The sequence below is a fragment of the Vanessa tameamea genome, chromosome 17 (genome assembly GCF_037043105.1).
Source record: "Vanessa tameamea isolate UH-Manoa-2023 chromosome 17, ilVanTame1 primary haplotype, whole genome shotgun sequence".
NCBI lineage: Eukaryota > Metazoa > Arthropoda > Insecta > Lepidoptera > Nymphalidae > Vanessa > Vanessa tameamea.
Genome location: NC_087325.1, coordinates 853,675 through 877,091, shown reverse-complemented (window position 1 = coordinate 877,091; position 23,417 = coordinate 853,675). Strand labels below are relative to the sequence as shown.

The 23,417-nt window shown below is 36.3% G+C and overlaps 1 protein-coding gene across 1 annotated transcript in view; it reads left to right on the top strand.

Annotated features, from left to right (window-relative positions):
- The window catches only part of LOC113394816 (golgin subfamily B member 1-like), a 58,366-nt gene that overhangs the window by 16,654 nt on the left and 18,295 nt on the right, over positions 1–23,417 (top strand). Inside the window, exons 9-18 of the mRNA XM_064217437.1 lie at positions 10,732–10,841; positions 11,161–11,295; positions 11,926–12,188; positions 12,366–12,478; positions 12,590–12,717; positions 12,787–12,931; positions 13,546–13,713; positions 14,062–14,112; positions 15,213–15,572; positions 15,643–15,936. Of these exons, the coding sequence (XP_064073507.1) occupies positions 10,732–10,841; positions 11,161–11,295; positions 11,926–12,188; positions 12,366–12,478; positions 12,590–12,717; positions 12,787–12,931; positions 13,546–13,713; positions 14,062–14,112; positions 15,213–15,572; positions 15,643–15,936 (1,767 nt within the window). The remainder of the gene's footprint in view (positions 1–10,731; positions 10,842–11,160; positions 11,296–11,925; positions 12,189–12,365; positions 12,479–12,589; positions 12,718–12,786; positions 12,932–13,545; positions 13,714–14,061; positions 14,113–15,212; positions 15,573–15,642; positions 15,937–23,417) is intronic.

Below are 23,417 nucleotides of genomic sequence, written 5' to 3'. Positions count from 1 at the left end.
GTTTATACGATACTTTTCATTGTGACCTGACTTGATAATCCTGCGTGACCTACATTCACATGGTCACGAATCAATTCACGTAGTAACTAAATGTGATTGCATCAACTAATTCTCTGATAGATTTGATGAAACATTACTAAGCCAATTTCACTAAAATGAAAAATAAAACATTTAAAATGTCACAAGTGTGTGTTTACAAAACATATAAATATGCGTTAAAATACTTTCACGAATCTGACACTCTAACCCATTCGTGTGACTTGATCAATCAGATGGCGTCTGTACCAATAAAACCAGATCGACTCGTAAATACTGACGGCTCAATTCACCGCCCGTTACTATAGATGCGTGTGGTAAATCTATGGCGTTGGTATAAATACCGCCACCCTCGCATTCCCCTCACGTGAGTAAACCGTTTATCTGGATGGCGTCTGACGATGCTATTGAATATTGATTTCTTTTTAACAAATAACTTTGTATTATTAAAGGTTGCAAATTAATTGTTAGAATGGATTTGGTTCTGAATACATTTTATATATTAGGTTTATTTTCGTAACTTTGTTGCCGTGCTATTTTCGGTGCAATAAATCGCCTAGATGCATAATCTATTTCTATACAAAAAAAGTCGGTTCTATGTTCCGCGTAAGAAGGACGAACGAACAAACGGTGGTTTCGATTTCAAAAAAAAATATAGAAATACTGGCTGAATCGAAGTTGAAAAATGTCCTTAAAAACATTTGATAAATTTAATATTTATTATAGGAATCATTTTCTTATATGAATTCAAATTCGCATTTATGGGAACACTATACATATTTTTACCAACAAGTGTGTTTGGATGAATAACCTCCAAAATAATATAAGCTATTCGCAAAATTTTGACGATTACTGGACCTGTCGCGGCGTAGACTCAGAGCTGCGCCTGCGCGGGTTACTGAACTTGCGAGGCGTCTAATTATACGCTAACATGTATTTACTACGCGTCGTCTAATCAAATGTCGCGATGCTGCGCCCGGTGCATTGAAATAATAGAGCTAATAACAGCGTAGAAGTGGCAATGTGTTTTGAAACTAACGATAAGTTGAATATAACTCTGAAGGGTTTTTTTGTATAGAGCCTATTAAAGTGAGTTTTAGCAGGGGTATGAAAGTTAACAATAAATCATGCCATTTCTATTTTCTGTTGATCTCTGTGATGGGATTAAACCAACATCTGTCCAATGCTAGATCGTCTGGGTGGCCGGCATTACGCGTGATACGATGATATGTTTTAATTGAAGAAATAAGAACAGTAATTACTTTCGATTCCGTTTTTTTTTTAGCTTGACTTACATGATTTATTTTAAATTTACCTCCAGTATTAGAAAATATAGTATTAAATTTCTGAAATGAAAACAATTCGGATTGTAGATTCTACCGAGAAGGTTTTCGTTACTAGCAATTACAATTAAATTACACAATATAAAAGTGTGTTAATTATGTTCAATTTATCATATGAAATTTAAAATTAACTAAAGCAGTTGATTATTAGGGATATCTATGGTGTTTGGATTCCGTAAGGGATTACGTAATTTATTTGTATCATAAGTGTATTAAAAAAAATAAAAACGCTTTATACGTTATCTCGTACCCTACCGTAGCCACATGTTTACTCACGTAGAAGGGATCCACGCATTAGGGCACTCCAGATAATGATTATAATTTTAAAATCATTCAATTGCAGTACACTCGGGCACGAAATTTGTTTAGACTGTAATATTCAGAAATCCACTTCACTACATTCATGTTTAATAATATTGTTAGATTCTCATATTACCAACGTAACATTTGTGTAGTTTTAATAATCATATAATTTACTGCAAATAACCGACAAGTAACACATTAGCCGCTCATTTCTGTCAATTAAATAACAGATGTACTAATGTATATTGATATTTAATATATAAAAACGTAATGATATCGTTTCGTGCTTTTAAATATTAATAAATTATAGATAAATTAATTATACATTAATTGATCATATAAAAACAAAAGATTTATACAAAATGAAATTATGTTGACGACTGTATTACCTACTCTTCTATTACGTGCGCATGACCTACTAATTGGTATTTTATGCTTCGAATCGCATAGAATGGAGTGCTTTTAAGTATCGCTTTTAGTAAAGCATAAGGAAACCAGAGCATTTTGTAATACTACTCGAGATCTAGGTTGAATTCAATATGATTTAATATTTATGCAGTAGACCCTCGATAATCCCGCGCTCTCTTAAATTTGGAACGAAGAAAGCAGAGGGCAATGTACATTCAGCAACATTTACACGGCATCGGCAAGTATTGCGTGCATATACACTATGAAATAACTTTTAAAAATTTTTGATGATCCTATTATCAAGAGTATACTGTCAAATAACTTAGCGCGTCATATGTACTGCTGGGCGTCACATGATGGCTGATGGTGGCCATGTGTTTATACTGACCAGATATTAAAAACTGCTATCTAAAAGATATATTAAAACTAAATCCAATAAGTATTTTTTTTATAAGAGAATAATATTTGAAAATACTATTTCGTGCGATCTATGCACTTTAGACTAGATTTTATCTTCACCTACTCGTGGTGGGTGCGATAATTTTAACAAATAATGCTTCAAATCGAAAGAGGATTCTGTTATTAGATATACTTAATGTATTTCATAGCTTTTTGAGAACAAAAGCGAGGGCGGCGACTTAGGGCCGACGCAAAGATGCATATTGCGTGGTTGCAAGTTTTCTTACGCGAACGTGTCCGAAAGCCTAACTTCAGACCGGTCAACTTAGGTTGCGCTTGTAGCAGCTTGTAGTGCGCAGCAGATTTAATTTAGATATTTTTTCCGTCAGTTTTATTACCTAGTAACTAATATTAGATGTGGCGATTCTCACTTACCTATATATATATATATTCTGTTTTGAACTGACGGACGTTTTCGTCGATAAAACATCAATACTGAATAAAATTTGTCGGTTTACAGCATGTTTAACGAGGTTTACGCGTTTCTTCGAATCTTTCGACGCATTCCGTCCCAGTTGGATGCGCTTCCTAGTTACTGTTGAGTTAATGTATTAAAAGCTGAGATTAGTTGTTAGATATTTATGAAAGTAAAATTTAAAGGTTGAATCTTAGCGTCACACTTCTGTTATATATGTTTTAACTTTGTCGCGTCTCGAATTAGACAAAGCTTTTTATAAGGTGTCCAAGGTCGAATAGGATATTTTTTGTATGTACTTATATGCATAGATTTTTCTTTTTCCATGTTTTAAATAAATAACAGTTTTAGGGCGGCTAAAGTATGTTCATATGTCGTTATTTTGGGGATACATATCTTATTAATTCAATATTGTCAGAGAGTATATTCTTGATCCAAACGCTTTTCAAGAAAGAACGAACGATTTTAAATTTTGCGAAGTAGCAGATGTTCGCTTAGTAACAGATACATGAATATTTTTTGTTTGAAATTTCTAGACCTAGTGAATGAACAGAAGTAGAAGTCACAGTAATCAAAATTATGTTTAAATAAGCAGGAAGTACCCATTACATGGACATAATACAAGTAATAGTTTGTGATATTTTATATTTATTCGATTTCGCGACATTTCTTTAGAAATTTACTTATATAGAAAATACTTTTTAGTTTTAAAGAGTCCTCCACAGCAGGATGTCGGAACAGCACTTAGCGTAGTTGCGACAATGGTTCTCACGTGACGCAGTAGAGAACACGTGTACACCCTTCGTCATAAACAGTGACGCTTCAATAGTCCTCAAGTTAATTGTACTGTCGACGTGAAACATAAACCTCAAATAATGTTGAATAAAAACTAAATTATAAAGGTCTTTAAGGACATTTTCCAGGTCGTGTTTTGATTTATTTTTGTGTTTATCGGTGAAAGGGCTTTGTAGGTCTTGTCGGGTAGCTGTTCGACCATCATACGGAAATACTACTTTGTTCATTTTTTTCTATTATTACAGCCCTTCCGGCTTGAAGGGTTAGTCTAATTACATACCCACGAGTGATATTATATCTTAACAACATCGTAAGAAGTAGTTTATACATGTAGCAGTGCTAAAAACGAAGGTGACCACTTACTGAAACTCATTTGGCAGTCTGCCTGTATAAGTAAATTGCAAAAAAAAATGTAGAACTTTATTGTGAACTGTTTCGATTCGATCTTTTGCATTCTATATATATTTTAACGTTGTATAAATTTAGGTCAAGAACATGAACACTTCGTTTAGTGATTAGAAAAATGCAGTCGCAGACGTAGCGAATCGGTTATCCCTTACGACAGGATGTTCGTCGGTTATAATTAGACTCTAAAATTTTATGAAGCGTTGATCTTAAACCCTCTAAGATAACTTACGGTTTTTGCGGTTTAGATGTGTAAATAAGAACGGGATAATGTTATTTATAAATATATTTTTTGACATATTATTAGCAATAATGACTTCCGCGGTAAACGTTTTAAATAACTAAGTACGTACATATATTTCACTGACAAGACTTCGTTATCGTTATAAATATATAATAGTTAGTGCGTCTGTTAGTGATCGTAACTTCTCCACGACTCCGATTGAGGTCATATTCACATAATATGTATACGTCAATGTTTTGTCGCGACGATATTTCAAAGATATGCTTGGATCGTCATCGATATACCAAATGGTCTTAAATTAATATATCTTTATTTAGTGCTGAAAAATATGTGAACCCTAACCGGCAACAACGTCTAGTTAAATAATATTTAACAGTACGTATATATGTATTATTTTAGTGGCAAAGGATATAATGATAATTAACTCTGAGCCCAATTTAAAATAATCAAAGTGTATCGCCTACCCCCTTATAAATCAGAAGGAAGATGCGTAGATCCCTCCTCACATTATTCCCTGTAAAATGGCAGACGACGTGTGTGTTCGTCTTTTTATAATGTGCCCGGATGTTTTGCTACAGCGAATCGAAAGTGTACGAAGAATTTCGTACAAAGGATTTGGACGCTAATTGACGAGTCTCGTTTTTCGGGATAATATTCTTTTATAAGTTAAAAATAGTTAACAAAAACAATTGATCTTCTGAGAATTAAATCTTACAACCTAACTGAATTATTTATTAGTTTACGTCAATCGTATAGACTGTGTTAGTAAGTTTAAATTCAAACCCATATTCTAGTCCAAACGCCATTAATTTGTGCCAATAATTCCATAACAAATATTTAAGTTGTGTAATAGGCTATTTGACAATGCGAAAAATAAAGTGTCAATTATTGTAATCAGTATATATTACGAGTTTAAAAATGGTTATTTACTAACGAAACTTGAAAATAATAATTAATTTATTCAAAAATCTTTAAATAAAAATGCATTTTTTTAAACGTTTGTCACGTGACACATAACGCTCCTGATTGGTCGGGCTTATGATGACGTCACTTGCTTGTTAATCTCGTTTGTCTACTGTATGTGGATTATATGTGCCACACATTACAAAACAGGCAAGTGACGTCACCGACCCTATTGCAGCGCCATATTGTCAAAGTAGCGTTTTCGCGCGCTATTTAAATATGCAATTTTTAATTTGGTATTTTTCAGCTAATATCTACTAGAATAAAAAAAAAACAACTTTTACTGGGTTCCGTAACCTCGAACAAATAGCACTACATTTATATAATGATGTGTAATAATATAAGTTAGTATTCCTTGTATTCCTGCTTCGTAACGTTTTCGCAATTGCAGTAATTAACTTTAGTTGTCGAAATTGTAGCAGTTCACTTCATCGTTCTAGGTAAATCCTCTATATCAGAATAGTCTAAACGACTCGAATGTCCCTAGTTTCATATTTCAGGTTCGCCAACGTCTCTGTGGCGAAAGCTACGACCGTTATCGTTTAACGTATATCCTTATTAACATTAATTCATGTTCCTCACGTAAATCAACTTGGATTACAATGGCGTTTATCTTTATTCTACATCCGAGATGTTCTAAGTATAACCATTGTACAGATTATGCTATAGCAATAACGGTTTTTTGTCTCGTTCAACCAACCAATGGTCTTTTTCAGAGTGTATTCTTATCACGCCAGTTACATATTACGATATATTTCTGAAAAAGACTAACTATTAAGTTTCTTGCCAGTTCTTCACAGTAGAATAAGATTTAAAGTAGTATTTTGTGCAAGCCTTTCTGTATAGGTACCACCCACTTACTGTTTTAGTTTCTGAAATTTTATGAAAAGTTACAGCTTTAAAGAACGGTTTAAATACACTTTCTATATGATTCAATCATCGCTAGCTGTCATTGATTCGAAAACCACATGTCAAGCACGAACGTATAACCATAGTAGGAATTATGATCTCATTATCTTATATTTTTTATCCATGACTCTTTTATAATACAAATAAGCTTAAATACATACAAATGTCTTATTTAAACGAAATCACATCTAAATATATGACAGATGCACTCATAAAAAGATAACATCGCTGCAACTCCTAACCGCCTAGGAGGATACAATTCCGTATTATAAACAAACAACTTCAGTTTGGCGCAGACCGTTGCTCGCGACGAACGCGTTCGTGCGCGTGACGTCACTGCGTGCGCGCGAATACGAAACGACGCTCAGTAGCCTATTACTTCATAGACGTATACATAAGGTCTAATTTGATAACAGTTTAGTTATATTGTTTGACTATAATGTACATGCAATAAAACAATCGGTGATAAGTGCTTGTTAAGTTGAGAAGAGGCTGACCGTTATTCATTAACACTGTTATGATTAGTGCGGCGTCTAAAAATATTAGTGACTGTTAGTGACCACATGCGTTGTATTACTGGTGTTTTATTCAATGAAAGTCAGTGCTCAAATGGTATCACTACATGTAACATTTCAGTAATTGAAATTCTTATCCGATATAGTAAATAACTTGATGAGTGTAATATCGATAGAATATAATTATTTGTAAAACAGATCTTTATCTTGCTTGAAAATAATCACGATTGCAAAAAAAGACAAATAAAAATACGTATTACGAACATAGAACTTGGCACCACTCAAACTCAATTCCCTTTAAACGGTCGCTGCTCCCAATCTCTGAAACACTGGAAATAAAAAAAGTTTATTTTTAATTACAAAAAGATCATTGAAATTATCTTTAGAATTTCGTCTAATATACAAAGTTTCGCAAACGAATTATTCCTATTTATCAAACACGCTTTTCTCATCTCCCCATTATATTATTCTAAAGCGTCTGCATTTTGATCCCATGAAGTCTGTACCCCTCGGTGTTTATTGATTACGTATGGGGAAGAGGGGCTGAACTAGCTAGAACCGGATTTCAAATATCAAACAAATCAAATTGAGCTGCTTATATTTGAATACATGAAGTACCTGTGTTATTTGTAATTTATTTATTTTTAATAGTTACATATAACTTTGAATAATGGCCTTCAAAATACGTTTTACGTTAGAAACATATTTATAATATTTGAAAATAAAATCGTTTAATGGTTTATTATTTTATTGAAATTATATTTTGTCAATCTGTGGAGCTTTTGGGTGTGTAGTCTATTCCAATCGAAGAAGCAATGAAGATCAACAAATCTAAGATTTACGTACTACGTAGGTCTATATTGTGCACTACTAACAGTTCTTGATTAATCTTATCTTTATTTATAATACTAAGTTTATACTTAACTACATAAATCTATTTTAATTCAACTTCCAAATTTCCGATAATAGTTTCGTCAACGTTTAATTTTTTCGCAGATGCATAATATTGAATATCATAGATTATTATTCAAGCGTTCGAACAACGATATCGCGTCAATTTGATGTCAAATGTTATTTATTTGGCTTTCGTCCTCTTGTTGGTTGTATAGGCTTTAACATAGACGTAGCGTTAATAGTATGTCAAGACGGATTGAATATTTATGTTTTCGATGTTATTTTATTTCAATCCATCTGAAATATTATTTAAAAATTACATATAACTATTTTTTATTATTCATTCCATTCTCGTACGAGTGTTCTTGATCTTCCATATTCAAAGAAAATTCCTCATTGTTTCATTACATTTATTTACACGTGTTTATTTTAAACACAAACCAAATCTCCTGTGATATAGCTATCATCGCTACGCTCTCCTAAAGACACTGCACTCGAAAACAACCCCTAAAATTCTCGATATATGACCTAAATTCATGTAATTGAATCAAAAAACAACGGAAATGTCATGTGGGTACTATTTTAAACCTTACTGTTATTGGTAACAGAAAACTCGAAGATACATGCGCATATGTTAACCCAAATTTCTAATCGTTTGCTAAAATTATGCAGACGATTTTATCGCTTGTTTAATGGTGACAGATGCGTTATTAGCTTAAAGTAACAATGCGCCGTGGCACAGTTTATAGTACAAAGTGCATGACGGGCCACACATGGTATTCAGTTTTTTCCACTGACTTTATTTCTGTTCGCAGCTGGATTTATTTTGTTACTTGTTTATGTATTTGAGTTTCCTGCTGGTTGAAGATAAAATGTCTGTACGAATTGCATTTAGCCTATAATTATTTTATGGTGACGTAATTGCAATTTAAAGACATGAGAAATATAAGAAACTAAAAATTAACTAATCATGCTCTTTGAAAAATATATTGTATTGCTACTAAAACCAAACGCTTTCCAAAATGTCAAAAATCGTAATCGGTTTAATGTAATCGCCCCTTAAAATTCATTGGCAACATGTGGGTCAACCACACGTACTAAACTGGTAATGCTAAACAACAGCATGTTATAGCAGGCAACTCGATGTTTTCTGGAAGTATTCTATGTATAAATCTCATATAAATAAATCATGTATAAATCTTAACCTCTAAAAAATATATCTTAACAATAAACCAACTTTAATTACAAATAATTTTTAATAGTAACATCAATACTACTTTCATTGTCATTATAAAACTCTGTGTAACTACCCTCACTTAATAATTTGTCAAAATCAATTGTTATTTTCCTCTGTTATTAATTTTGAAATATACGTAGTAAAAGTTTGTATATATTATCGGTAAGTGGACGCAGTACCTAATATGCCATAGTTATGAATAGTACCCAAAACATATGTATATAGATGCTAGATTTATTTCAAGATGTTAATTATTACATTGCAATGTTTGATCATTTAGATGAAAATGCAAGTAATACACACAACTGATTAAGATACCTTTATTTAGATTTACTGATAATTCTTAACTATAATCTTAGAACGATTTTCTCACAAAGTGATTGGAACGGTTACTCTGGTATCTTGGTACGAAATATTATTATAACTAGAACTTAAAATAAAGTAAACAACCTATTATAACCCAACGTAGTACTGGAATTTTCAAAATTTGATATATGGTAATTATATTTTTTAATTTAAATTCAATCTTGTAAGAAAATGTTATCGCTTCAAGAGATTATTACATTGTACATCTTACGAATTCTTTATACTTTTAAAGAGTTAGATGGTGATTTCCTAAAGTTAATTTTAATATGACGCGTTATGAAAAGAAATATATATATATAAGTATTTGTTACATACGTACATCAACGTTGGACTTAAACGAACGTAAATCAAGTTATTATAATTATTTATAACTTTGTAACTAATAAGTTTTCCTCAAGTCTGTTCCCTGTGGTTTTATGTTGAATCATTTCATGGAATACCAGAACTACTAAATGCCAGTTAAGTCATGGCTTTCCTATACATAAGCTGTTGTCATGTATGATTTTAGTGTGATATATCCTATACTCGGCTATAAATATATTAAGTGTCATGTATGAATTTAATATGTTATGGTTGTGGTGTACTTAAACGAATGACACTTTGAACGAGTCAATTAAATTAATTTGAACTATTGAAAGTTAATATTTTTCAAAATGTTCCCATGTGCAGTTAAAAACAAACTTAATTTCAAGAGTATATATTTTGTAGTATAAGCTCTGCGTTTGATATATATTACAAAAATGCATTGTTAATTCGATATTTGTATCCATCGTCGATATCAGTTTGAATGATTTAAATGAATTTCAACTGATAACCCGACAAGGATTTGAACTCATGACTTTCGTTAAGATAAAACTATTCTATATAATAACCCAAGCTAAGCAATATCGGGACAAATTTCTATAGATTTCTAGTTGTAGTTTCGACCCGCATACAAACCAGACAGGTTTTCTCATCATTCTCATCATTTGGTAAAAGTGCACTTTGTAAGATAGTCTTCAAATTAAATTATTAATTTCAATGTCCTAGTAATTACACTCATCAAGAGAGCCGGTTGCTCCACCTTAAAGTGCTTGACCTTAAGAGTGAAGGATTTAAAGCTTTTTTCTAATTATAACTATTAATTACGCGTCACAGCTGAAGCTTATTTATTTCTATTTAAATTTTAATCTTTTATGAAAGTTTTTTGCCACTTATGTGATGACGTCAAGGGTGTGATGTTAAATCGGGATATTTGTGAAGTGATTTGGTGATGTTCTAAATGATAGAATAAGTATCATTTACGATCATCGTCAAGATGTAAAAATCGCAACATGGTTATGCTGAGGAAGTTTTTGGTATGTTTCGTCTTGTATTAAAATCTATATTATTAGTTATTGGTCGTTAACGATTCTAAGTGTGTACGAATCCAAGTAACAAAAGGATATAATTATTCACAGTTATCGAGTGTCCGCGACGAGCTGTCGCCCGGCGAGGCGGACAAGCGGAGGCAAAGGCGAAACAACAGCTTTGATCAGAATAGACAGCTAGAAGAGGTCACTAAGGAAAGGTATGTTACTTACGATGTTTTGTATTATATGTGTACTCAGCTAAAGCTTAACTTTGTCAGTCGTCTCTTAAGAGAGAATTCCTTTTAATAGGTGTCTTACAAAAATAAGAAAATTTGCACATAAAACTACTTCTCCCATAAAAATTGTCTGTAACAGATAAACGATCGAAGACCGCACAATTATTTCCTTTTGCTTATGTTCTAGTATTTTAATGTGATGTGCAATAAAATATAAATAAGTAAATAAAGTGGATTATAGTGGTAATCCAACATACGAGTCATCGATATACCTCTTTATGAAATGTATTAAAATTTTCAGGGACGGTCTGAAACGCGTAGCCGTGACGCTGCAGCGCGCTGTCACGCAGCTGGTCGCGTACTGCGCCAGCGCAGAGGACGAGCTCAACAAGACTGTGCTGGCGCATCTGCTAGGACAACTCTCCGTTCAGGACCAGTTAGTAAACATTTATATTTCAATAAGTTATCACAAGTAAACGAGTGAGTTACTTGAAAACCAAAATTGGTTCATTTATTTGTTAACTTCTTACGATACCCAGGTACAGGTAACTCGTATATTTATTTTGGCAAATTATCCCTTCTATTAGCTTGTTATTGTTAAATGCACTGTACAGTCGCACTTAATAACTCATTTCTATATTTGGTTTGTTTTGATTTCAATACAAAACATCACAGAGATTTATTGAAATGTAAATTAGTTGTCTTGCATCTTGACTCTTGTTATATCTTGCGCCGAGTTTCTAGGAAAGCCTGCATTATACGAGTTGCATAGGACTTGGCAGGCGGCCAGCCTGACGGGTTATTAATTTTCTGCAACATCCTAACATGTAGATAGCATTAAGGAGACGAACGCAAATTCTATCTTTAGATCTCACCTACAAACACATTTAAAATTAATAATTTTGTGCGAATAATGTACAGATGTGATGATAAGACGAAAACACACACACACACACACACACACACACAAACACACACGCACACAACTATACCTACACATATACATTTTAATAAAGTTATTGAAAAATCCTAAATTAAATTCCCATCAAATCATTCTCTGTTCCAGAACATTGGATCTAGATTCTCGTCCGTCAACTCCGAACTTAACGGACTTGAACTCGAGTCTCGTGTCACGTACTAAGCACGTGCACTTCGCGCCGGACTTGGACTCCATTCTTGTGTCTCTGGATGAGGAGGGTGTCGTCGGTTTCTTACAACAGCAGAGGGATCTCAGTGCGGATATTAAGAGGGAACTCGAACACTCTCTGAAGAGGTTGAGGGATGAGGCGCACGAGCTACTCGAGCTGTCTGCTCGATGCGCTACTGGCAGTGAGTTACAGTTTTTATGTAAATAATAGGATATTGTTGAGTGTTCAATCAAATGTACTCAAATATCAAGTACTTAAAATAAAAAAAAAAAACAAAGGAAGTTAAATTTCTGTTCCATTAAAATTTTGTATTGATAGAAAAAAGAAAATTTTATAAAAAAGAGATGATCGATTGCAGGAGTTCGTCAAGAATCAAACATGCTGGAGTCAAGCGCGGTACAGATCACGGAGCTCGTGCAAGAGATGGATAACAATACGAAAACATGCGACAACTGCGAGCTGCAGAAAAAGGTAATAATATTACGTTGTCCTCGCGATTTCAACACTTTGCAATAACAGATCTGCTACCCCTTAGATTTTGACTTAGACGCATAAAATATATCGTATACATTGGCACCGCAGGTCCTGGAGGAGGCGCTGTCGGAGGGCTGCGAGCGCGAGGCCGCCCTGCGCACCGACCTCGAGAGCGCCGCCATGAGGCTCGCGCAGCTGCTGGCCGAGCGCGGCCCGTCCGACGTGATCGCCGAGGGGTGAGTGCGAGCGAGAGGGGGCGAGGGGCGGCGCCGCTCCCCGCAGCCCCTCACGCGGCGCGTGCGCAGGTACGGCACGGGCGCGGGCACGCTGGCGGCGTGCGCGGGCGCGTGCCGCTCGCTGGACGACGCCAGCTCGCCGCGCTCGCAGCTGGCGCGCGCGGCGCACGACCTGGACCTGGCGCTGCGCGAGCGGGACGACCTGCAGCAGCAGGTGACTTGTCATATCCGCACTAGGATATGTAGCTTTTTGCCGTTAAATTGAATTTCTTTCTTTCAAATATGATTGTATTCGTAATGTCGCCTCGTGCCCCGCGATTCATTTTATATTACACGATCACGAAAGCACCATGATATTATCGTTCCGTATATTATTATAATCTATATTATTTCCGACACGCCTCACGCAGGATCACGGAAATAAACCCTCGTTGCACAGCGTTTGCTGTGAGAAGGTACATTAGGCTAGATCGGTTTATGTTAATTTCGTTCCTAGCTTGCTTTTATAATTTTATTTCAGATATAAACATACGTATATATGTATGTATGTAATAACATAGTGTATAGATAGTACTTATTTATATTTAGTTTTTTCCATGTATTCACACGATAACATGGTCTCAGTTCTTCAGTAGGTGATGTCTGCTGCACCGTATAGTGATATTTTTTTAAATGGCGAGGCAGGACTCGGGAGGAGCGACTCGAACGGAACCGTATTAAAAATACAGAGTTTTCGTTTGTGATATAAATTTTAAAAGCAAAGTCCCGGTCGACTCCCGCCTCGGCGCTCGGGCCGAGGAACATGAGCACTAACCGGCGCGCCCGCAGCTGGAGGCGGCCAACCGGCAGCTGCGCGCCACGCGGCAGTTCGTGGAGGAGCAGGCGGGCGAGCGCGAGGCCGAGCGCGACGAGTTCGCGGCGCGGCTGCGCGCGCTGCGCGACGACAACCAGCGCCTCAGCGCGCGCCTGCTGGCCGGCGCGCGCGTGCTGGCCGAGGTGAGGCGGGCCCCTGTGGGCCCTCGAGCTGGCTCGAGTGGTCGCCCGAATCGGCTCACTCGGTGACTCGCTATGCTGAGGGCGATATTTTTTTTAGTTTTTTTGTCTTGACTGTTTTGTTTCGACTCACATAAAAAGGATTCGAGTGAGCTGATTCTGCGACTTAATACTATATATCTAATACTACGTCACTAACAAACACATGAACTAAAACTAGTGAGCGAATACCACTGTTAAATATAATGAGAGTGTTCTAAGGAATGATTAGTAGACGAGAAATCGCTTTTTGATTAGAAAACAGTTGAAGCTTCGTCAGCACATAGTACAATGGGTATGGGTTGTGTCCAGATCCGCTGTTTGCGCCTTCCGCAATGCAACTGCCGAGAGCACAATGCACATGTAAGTCCGCCTCGGTTCGCTCGCACCAGCTTCTCATGAAAACCTTCTCATAAATAAATATTGCTGTTTAAAACATTATAATTAGTAATCATTCTTTATATTTAAAATTTAGCGCTTAATTATGTTCGTGTTCTTTGCTCTACGATCGATCATGAATTGGAACTTTGTATACTTATTATTGGTAGTTGCACTCCCGCAGCAGTTTATGGTTTTATTCGTGTGCGTTCAGAATGAAATGGAACCTTGTCAAAGGAAATGATAGTTTCTCAACAAAGGAGCGTTTGCAAAGACATGGGTTAGTGTGTAGGGTGTTTGTGTAACTGACAGAACAATTACGCGTAACAGATTTTCAAAATTTTATTTCTCGTTGCACGTAGCGGTGGTGGTAGCAATTACTAATCCAACCACAAAAATAATCGCTGCCGCTACCAGACGGACTGCTCGTATTTCAGTTCCAAAAGGTCGTATCCCATTCTGATTGCGAACAGGGTATAAATTACGATTAACGTACTTTACGTGAGGGGCGAGTCGTATTAAAATAATATAAAGTTACAGTGCAATTCATGCCGTATTAACTAGTTTTCTAATAAAAGTCATATAAATGTTGTCCGGTACTAAAAAATAATATAGAGCGTATTAATTTCGCTGCTCCCTACGTCTCGCTATATAATAAATTATATTCTATAATAAACTAGAACACATATCAGATGTAGAATTCTAATCTATATTATTGTTAAGTAGTTTTAGATTCATGTTTTATTCGTATCATTAACACCTGTGACAAAGAAATACTAACAATATCTTAAATGCTAGTCTTGTATTGCATTCTGTATTAGTTCACGTAGTATGTAGATTTGTAGATACATAGAGACCTATATACAATTTTGTCAGCTAACAAACCTCTGGTTGTGTTACAGTGAGGATGTTCCATTGTCATTAAAGTCGTACGATTTAGAATATATATTTAATTAACACTTTGCTCTCTAGATTTGAAAAAAAACCTGTAGCTTATAAATTCTTTTGCCTATTTCAATATGCATTATAAACTATGAAAGGTAAGTTGTTAGTAGTTATCTCTATCTGTCAATATCGCCATACAGGTGGAACAGCTAGAAGCTCAAGCGCGCGACATGAATCAAATGATTACGGATCTGGAGACGCGGAAAGCGGAGGCCGACGAGAGAGTCAAGGCGACCGAAGAGAAGATTTCGCTCCTACGGGACATCATCGCCAACCTCGAGGGCCAGCTCGAGCAGAAGACGACGCACGAGGCCGAGGTGCTCGAGCAGCTCGAGCGGATGCGCCGCACCATCGACGACAGGGACGACAACGTGCGAGCGCTGCTCCGCGAGCTCGACGAGCTGCGCAGCGAGCGCCGCGAGAGCACGCCGCCCCTCTGCGAGCGCTGCGGGCGCGACCAGGAGCAGTACGCCGACCTGCTCGAGAAGGTCAAGGAGCAGGTGCGTCTCGAATCCGGTTAAATTTCGATTTTGTTTCGACCCGGTGAGCGTAATCTCGACGACCGCACAGGCGCGCCTGCTGGAGGAGCGGCTGGCGCACCGCGCGCGGCGCCTGGAGCGCGCGTACGAGCGCGGCGGCGCGGGCGGCGCGGGGGGCGCGGGCGGCGAGGGCGCGTCCGAGGACGTGTCGCTGCGCGAGCGGCTGGCGTCGCCGTGCAGCAGCCCCAGCCCGCGCGGCGGCGGCGCGGCGGAGCTGTGCGGCGCGTGGGAGCGCCTGCAGGCCGTGGTGCGCGCGGAGGACGCGGCGCTCAAGCGCATCGCCGACCTGGAGATGCAGCGCGCGCAGCTGGCCGACGTGGCGCAGGTACGATGCCTCCCTCTCGCCGGGCCCTCGGAGGCCCGAGGTGTATCTTTCCGATCCGGTGGTAGATGTTAGACGGTCATTGAGTCTTCTATGCTTATAAATATTTTAGATTTTAAATCAATTAACCATTCGTTTGGCTGAAATATGACGATGATCGTTGAAACTTTACATTACTTGTCGTGTAAAACGTCATGCAAAGTACAATTTTGTGTAGACCCTAATGCAACCCGCGTCAGGTATAACAATTTCTGCAAAACCAAGTCAAATTGATAGTCTAATATATTAATTGAAGACAGAAGTCGCCCAAAGAAGCCCAATATTAGTGCCGATTGGTTAGTTAAATGTTCATTCGAGTGTTTCCATATAAATTATAAGATTAAATAATATCAGTGTTAGTTTCAAAAAAGTCATAACGCGAATAATAATATCCAAAATGTCATATTTCAATAAAACATAACACAACCGAGTCCCCAGCAGCCGCTCGCTCCAGCGACCTTGGCGGCGCTGGCAGCGGGCCGGGCGGCCGGGCGGCCGGGCGATCTATTCCGCACTTGTAGACTCGTCACCGAATCGCAAATACGCGGTCTTGTCGAAGCGTTTAATTCACTTCGGCGCCAAAGGGCCTGAAATAATTCGGTGGAATTCTTTACTTTTGTTTGTCGTAACGTTTTATTCTTGAGCACGAGTTGAGTTATTTTGCGTCTACGTTATAAATGGCAAAGTTTGTGCGACTATAATACTTGAACTACATCGTTTACGTAATGTTTAAATATATAACTTATTTGTTACGTTTGTAACTTTAAATTAGATTTTTGATGACATTTCTTAAGGAGATATTTTGGCTCGTTATTTTTCAACCATGCAAGAGGTATTATAATAAACCTTAATCGTCGCCATGAGACTGAAGGTGTTATGGCCCTTATGCTTTTAATTAACCACCCAAAAGCCAAAAGTTATAATAAATGTTAATACTCTGATAGCCATAAAATATACATACACCAAGTACTACCCGGAGCTATATTTAAATCCAATCAAAGAATAGTAAGTTTTGGATGACGCGATCGCCAAAGTGATCTTCTAAGATCACTTCACCTTATCTCGTGGCATACGTCCTATTACGTTACTAACATTAGTATTCAACACCACTGTCTGATCATTAGGTATTATAATTATACCCATCTGGTGTTAATACACATTCATTTCGATTTAATTGTGTGTGTGTGTGTGTGTGAAAATTTTATAAACAAAAGAAAGACGCGTAGCTAAGTTTTCAAAGTCAATGTATCTTTTTTGGGGCAAGGAATTCGCGTCTATAATTAAACCCAGCGAACAGTTTTAAGTTTGTATACAAAAAAAGTAATTGTATACAAAAACATTACTCAATACCAATATCAGATTTTGTCAGGCGTAAATAATGCATCTATTATATTAATAGCTCTCAGCAATCTTCGAGTCGGCTATCGTCGAAATTTTATCAGTTATCTTTTGTTTTGGAAGTATATAGAGTTGCTACTACTTTTTTTTCTGATTTTAGTTGATAGTGAGCTAGGTGTAATAACAAACTAATTGTCGCCCGTGGGTTTATTCGCGTTTTAGTCGTCAGGTGTTTGACATAAATAAGTAACAAGTAGTAAGACTATGTCCTTCGGGGTTCAAGCTTGCTTCATACGAAATTTAATCATATTCGGCTTAGTGTTTGGTCGTAAAAGGTATTAGACAGACTTCCTTTGGCATTTATAACACTTACTTTCAACACTGTACACAATTATATCTCATGAATGGATATTAAACAAAGATACTTAAAGTTACAAATCATCACTGATATTTCGCATGGTTAATTTTTGTTTGTGTTATATACACGTCATAAAGAAAACTGCATGTGCCATATGCAATTCTCTCACATCTTTGTTCTCGAAGCCAGAAGACGGATTGAATTAGTGATATGGAATAATTTCCAACCTTCACTTAGCGAGACGACCCCTCCTCAGTTAATAAGCATTGACGGGCAAAATTAATAGACTGAATGAGGTCTCTAAATTAAGTATTCCAAAATTAATCAAAAAGTTTTTCGTCCACCATTGGAGACGACCTACTCGAAGAAGTCGTGAAACAGTATATATTATTATATAAACATCGAAACGTTATCATGAAACTTCGAGAAACTAAAACGTTCCGTCTATAAATAACTATTAATGTAGAAAACTGTCTACGAGAGACAGTTTCTCATGATATAGCGTCATTTACAAAAACGCCGATGATAAACATATTATTTTTGGTTTCATTGAAACAGCTTCTCGAAGTACTGGTTCATCTTTCGATAAAATACTCGTGAATTTGATTAATTGGACGGACTTGACTGAAACGGTGTTTGAACTTGGTGAGAAGGACTAGTACTGCGAGTTTTGCCTAGTATAATTTTATGTCATATAGGTAGGCGGACTGATAAATGGGCCACGTAATGCGAATCGGTCATCACCGCCCATACATATCGGTACTATAAGAAAAAATCATCATTCCTCATATCACCAACGCGCCACCAAAATTGGGAACTAAAATGTATTGTTCTTTGTGCCTGTAGTTACACTGGCTCAATCCACCTTTGAACCGAAACACAACAATAAGTAACTTTGTTTGTTTGAAAACGCTTATGTCAGATTTTACTAGTTATTAGTTACCAGTTTAAGAAAATGTTTTTGCGTTTGATACACTATACATATAACATCACGCTACGACTCACTGAAAAAATCTAAAATTAAATAATAGTTTTGATGTTCATGATCTTGATAACGACTCGTCGTGCTCGTGAATCACTCCCGGTTCTCCGCTCGTATCATTTGGAGTATTTTAGAGCGACCCTAATGCATTAACTCTCTCGCGCACTAGTTTTTATTACGTACTTCATTGGTCTGGGAGCTCAGGGCTGGTGCTCTTAGCAATATACAAGTGCAAGTCATAAGGTTGTAAAGCGAAAGACATTTATATAATAACTTCAAATATTAAATTTACATCTGCTGTTGAGAAATCTCGTGAACGATTTTTTTTTATGTTTTCAAATGCAACTGTCAAAACAAATTAATTAAAACATAAACTGCTTTATCATTAACAACATCGTAAAACAGCAGTAACCTATATACTCGCAACAAAGCGGGAAGAGTGTGCGCATGCGCCGAAAACATCATCAGCCCTACATGTCGTCATAACACGCACACTTTCGTGCTCGCACACGTGTATGCGAGCTAAATATACATTATTGTCGTTCGGAACGAAAATTTATGGATAGGGTATGTTATTTATTGTCGTATTTCTAGAGAAAGCGTTACATCGATCGCAAAGTGTTTTTTAAACAATACCGAGAAAAACCAATCTATTTTAGTAGGATTTTAAGTAAGAATTGGATTCGTAAACATTGAAATACGGAAACCGTTATTTATGTATTCATTGATTTAAACATTCGTAAATTCTGGTTTATTTTTGACAAGCACAGAAGATATACATAATTTGTAATATAAATATTGAGCCTTAAACTTTTGGACTATAAACACATTACATAAAAGTAATTACTTACTACTTCATCGAATAGAATAGCAAAGATTTGTTTAGCTTTTTTTATGTATGCGCCGCTCCACCATACCGCATCAAACGGTCGAGTGTTCCCACGTCGGTGTTCCCGCGCCGCACAGCTGTAGCGCGCGGCGCTTCAGTCGGCTCAGATGTTCCAAAGCGTGTTTTGCTGCAAGAAGGTTATTACCACTCGAATATAGAAAGATCTCCATTTCTCCACCACGCCACCCGACATCCATTCCATCGCATAACGAAATATTCACGATGTAACCATTTCTCTTAACGAGCTGTGATTAGTGTGGGCGTGATGTAGGCCTAGTTGTCGGTGACCACGGGCACGAATGTGTGTGTGATGTTTTCGTGGTCTCAGTTTAGGAAATACTTCACAATGGGCCTGCCGGATTTGACGGTGAGTTTAGATTTAATATAAACCTCAAAGATATTCTGTTTTTTTTTTTTTACGATTCGCGAATTTAATTATGCATCAATCGTTCTCACCATAACGTTTCGCACGCGACCTTGTACGCGCGAATTTTCCGATTGAAGGTTGAACTGCTAAATTAAAATGAAATATTTAGTCATCTTTGAAACTATAAAATAGAAAAATGTTAGTGTTAACGATCTCGACGTTAGAAACACTTCCGCGATGATGCGATTCTCCGAAACGAAAATACGTGCTAACATTTATAGTTTTCGTTACATTATCCGACGCACAATATATTTGGAACATTTGAATTTAAGTAATTCATTTTTATAGTGTGATTTCTCTTATTTAAACGCGAATTCATCGACTGTAATATATAATCACATATGCCGGAATAAGCATTATTCTAATATCAAAAATATATACATAGGTAATCTGACACAATAATAAACTACAACATGTGTGTGTATTTGTTTTGTCAACGTTACCGTATAAATAGTCGTCTCGGGAGCATCACTGGTGGCAGTAAACATGAATGAAAAAATGTATCTATAAATTTAAATAAATCACATTCGAATAGGAATAAATAGGGGATACCTTGTTCTGATTACACAGATTTCAGTTATTAAGTTTATTAAAGGTTTAACACAACATGAACAAAGTCTGAAATATGATTGAATAGTTTAGCAATACGACAGAATATCAACTTTAATCATTTTAATTGGTAGTAGGGTGTTGTGTGAGCCCATCTAATACCACCCAGTCATCAGATATTCAGCCGTCAAACAGCAATGCGTAGTATTGTTGTATAATATAATATTAGAAAAGGTACCTAATATCTCAGTTCCCAAGGTTGGTGGTGCATTTACGATGTAAGGAATGGTTAATATATCTTAGTGACAATGTCTATGGAAGGTTATATAAAAAAAAAAAAAACTACGCACTAAAAACCGGTCACATTTTAAAATTAAAGGTAAATGTCATTTCAAATTGATAAACGTATTGTATTATTTCGAGTATATTATTTGCTGTAATGTAAATTGTAAAACGTTCCGTAGTTATCTCTACTCTCGTCCCTTCGCCTGTGACGTTCTCAGTCTTCTCAGTTATTAATATATAGACGAGAACATAAAACCTCTTCCCATTTCGACCTTTTTGTGAACCAGAGCCATAACGATTATTGAATAAAATAAATAAAAGTACTCATGTAAGTACTCGCATAGTAATAATAAATATAACTAAACTTGTCTGTGTTATTTTTCTACATCTAATTTTAGAAATCATATCAACGCATCCCTCGGGTATGGCACCCCACTATCTTTTTATGCTCTCTTTATATGTACGATGTCTCTTCACACAGAATAGTGCATCGTATGAACAATTTCGACGTAAATCGTACGCCATAGTTTGCTTACGAGATTGCTTTTGTTGCGTTGTCCACTTGTATAGAACAATACAAAATACATACTTACTGGGACATTATACACAAACGAGAAAAAGAAAAAAGAGTTAGAGAGCATTAGTGAATAGACCATCTATAACATGACCACTACATTTAGTTTAATATCAAATGTCGTTTCAAATTTTTTTGGAAAATCTTGTCTAAATAAAATTAACACGATCAGGGGCAGTCACTTACAAACATTTACAGCAGCAGCTTGTAAATTTCCCACTGCTTGCTTTGAGGATAAGGTTTGGAGCATATTCCACCACGCTGCTCCAATGCGGGTTGGTGGAATACACATGTGGCAGAATTTCGTTGAAATTAGACACTTGCAGGTTTCCTCACGATGTTTTCCTTCACCGCCGACCACGAGATTAATTATAAACATGTGCCTGCCTATGTTTGAACCCGAAATCATCGGTTAAGATGCACGCGTTCTAACCACTGGGCCATCTCGGCTCACTTACAAACATAACATGGATATTTCATTCTTTTCTATTCTATGCGTCGCTATACCTTCATGCCATTGAGTCGTCGTTGGCACTTCCGTGAAGGTGTCGAACATATAAGATCGAACAATAAGTTAGGTTAGTTTATAACAAAGTTTAAACGGACAATGAATGACGGGCGTTAGTCGGATATATAAATGACTAACAGAATGAAACAATAACGCACACACATACAATACTTTATCTGCTTCGGAAGTTAAATGAACTGTATTTTTACATACATATGTAAACTGTTATTGAACGTCCTCTCTTATTCCAAGACTTCCGGAATGGAAATTTCGTTTAAATAATTGATAGTCAAGTGCACAAGTGACCACCAAATGACCATCACCAAATACAAATCAGTTACTCTAAAATATCACATCAGATTAATATCTACCTTGTAAATGTATATAGACCGCATGCATAGTCTATATATTATTTTGTATACATAGTATATGATATGTGTTATTTTAGTTTTTTTGTTTACGTGACAGTTAACTGTGGGAATATCGACCGATCTTTGTCATGGATAGAATGTCTTAATATCGATTTCCATTTTTGAAACATTGAATAATGACAATATTATTCGAATGATTCAAATTTATATGTCGTAAGAACCGCCGCGTTTAGGCACTTAACATACATACATTACTCTGATCCCAATGTAAGTAGCTAAAGCAACTTGTGTTATGGAAAATCAGAAGTAACGACGGTACCACAAATACCCAGACCCAAAACAACATAGAAAACTAATGATTTTTTTTATATCGACTCGGCCGAGATCGTTTCCTAGACCTCGGAGTGGCGTACCCATGAAAACCGATGTACACACTACTCGACCACGGAGGCCGTCTAGTGTATTATTCATAATTTTATTAATTAAAAAAAAACACAATGCCTAACTTTTGGTGTCGATGTACGTATTTAAATAATTTACTTTGCATCGGCTGACAAAGATTCTAACGAACTAAATCTAAAAAAAAAAATCATGAATTTCAATGTAAAATGATTTATTAGTCAGTGATCTTCTAAAATATCATCAAAATATGAACGAATACAGATACTTGTTTCCATGGACATGATCATAACTCAAAGATCATATATTTATTCAGTACTTTCTAACCTTGGCTGACCTTTCATTTATTGGCAACATCTGCTCAATAAAAGAAACATATTGGATCATTTAAAGAGCACGGCATCGTGACAGAATCTTGCAATTCTCTATTGTGGGCTTGTTAAAGTATGACTTGTTATTGTATTGAATGCACACATATGTTTTGCCACTGTAGTCAACAGGAATCGCGTAATTTCTCCACTTGGCAAGTATTATGTTTATTCAACAGCTAAAAGATGGAAATAGCCACAAAACATATGGTGACTAATCTCAAATTTGCTATTGTTAACGAGTTAAAACAAACACGCTATATCAGATCTATTTTGAATGTACAGGTTAAACATTTATATATCACACTCATACGATGCAATAGAAACAATTGCAAGATGTAGAAAAATTTACGATTATTGAAAGTATTGAGACTTAACACACAACCGAAAGATTAAA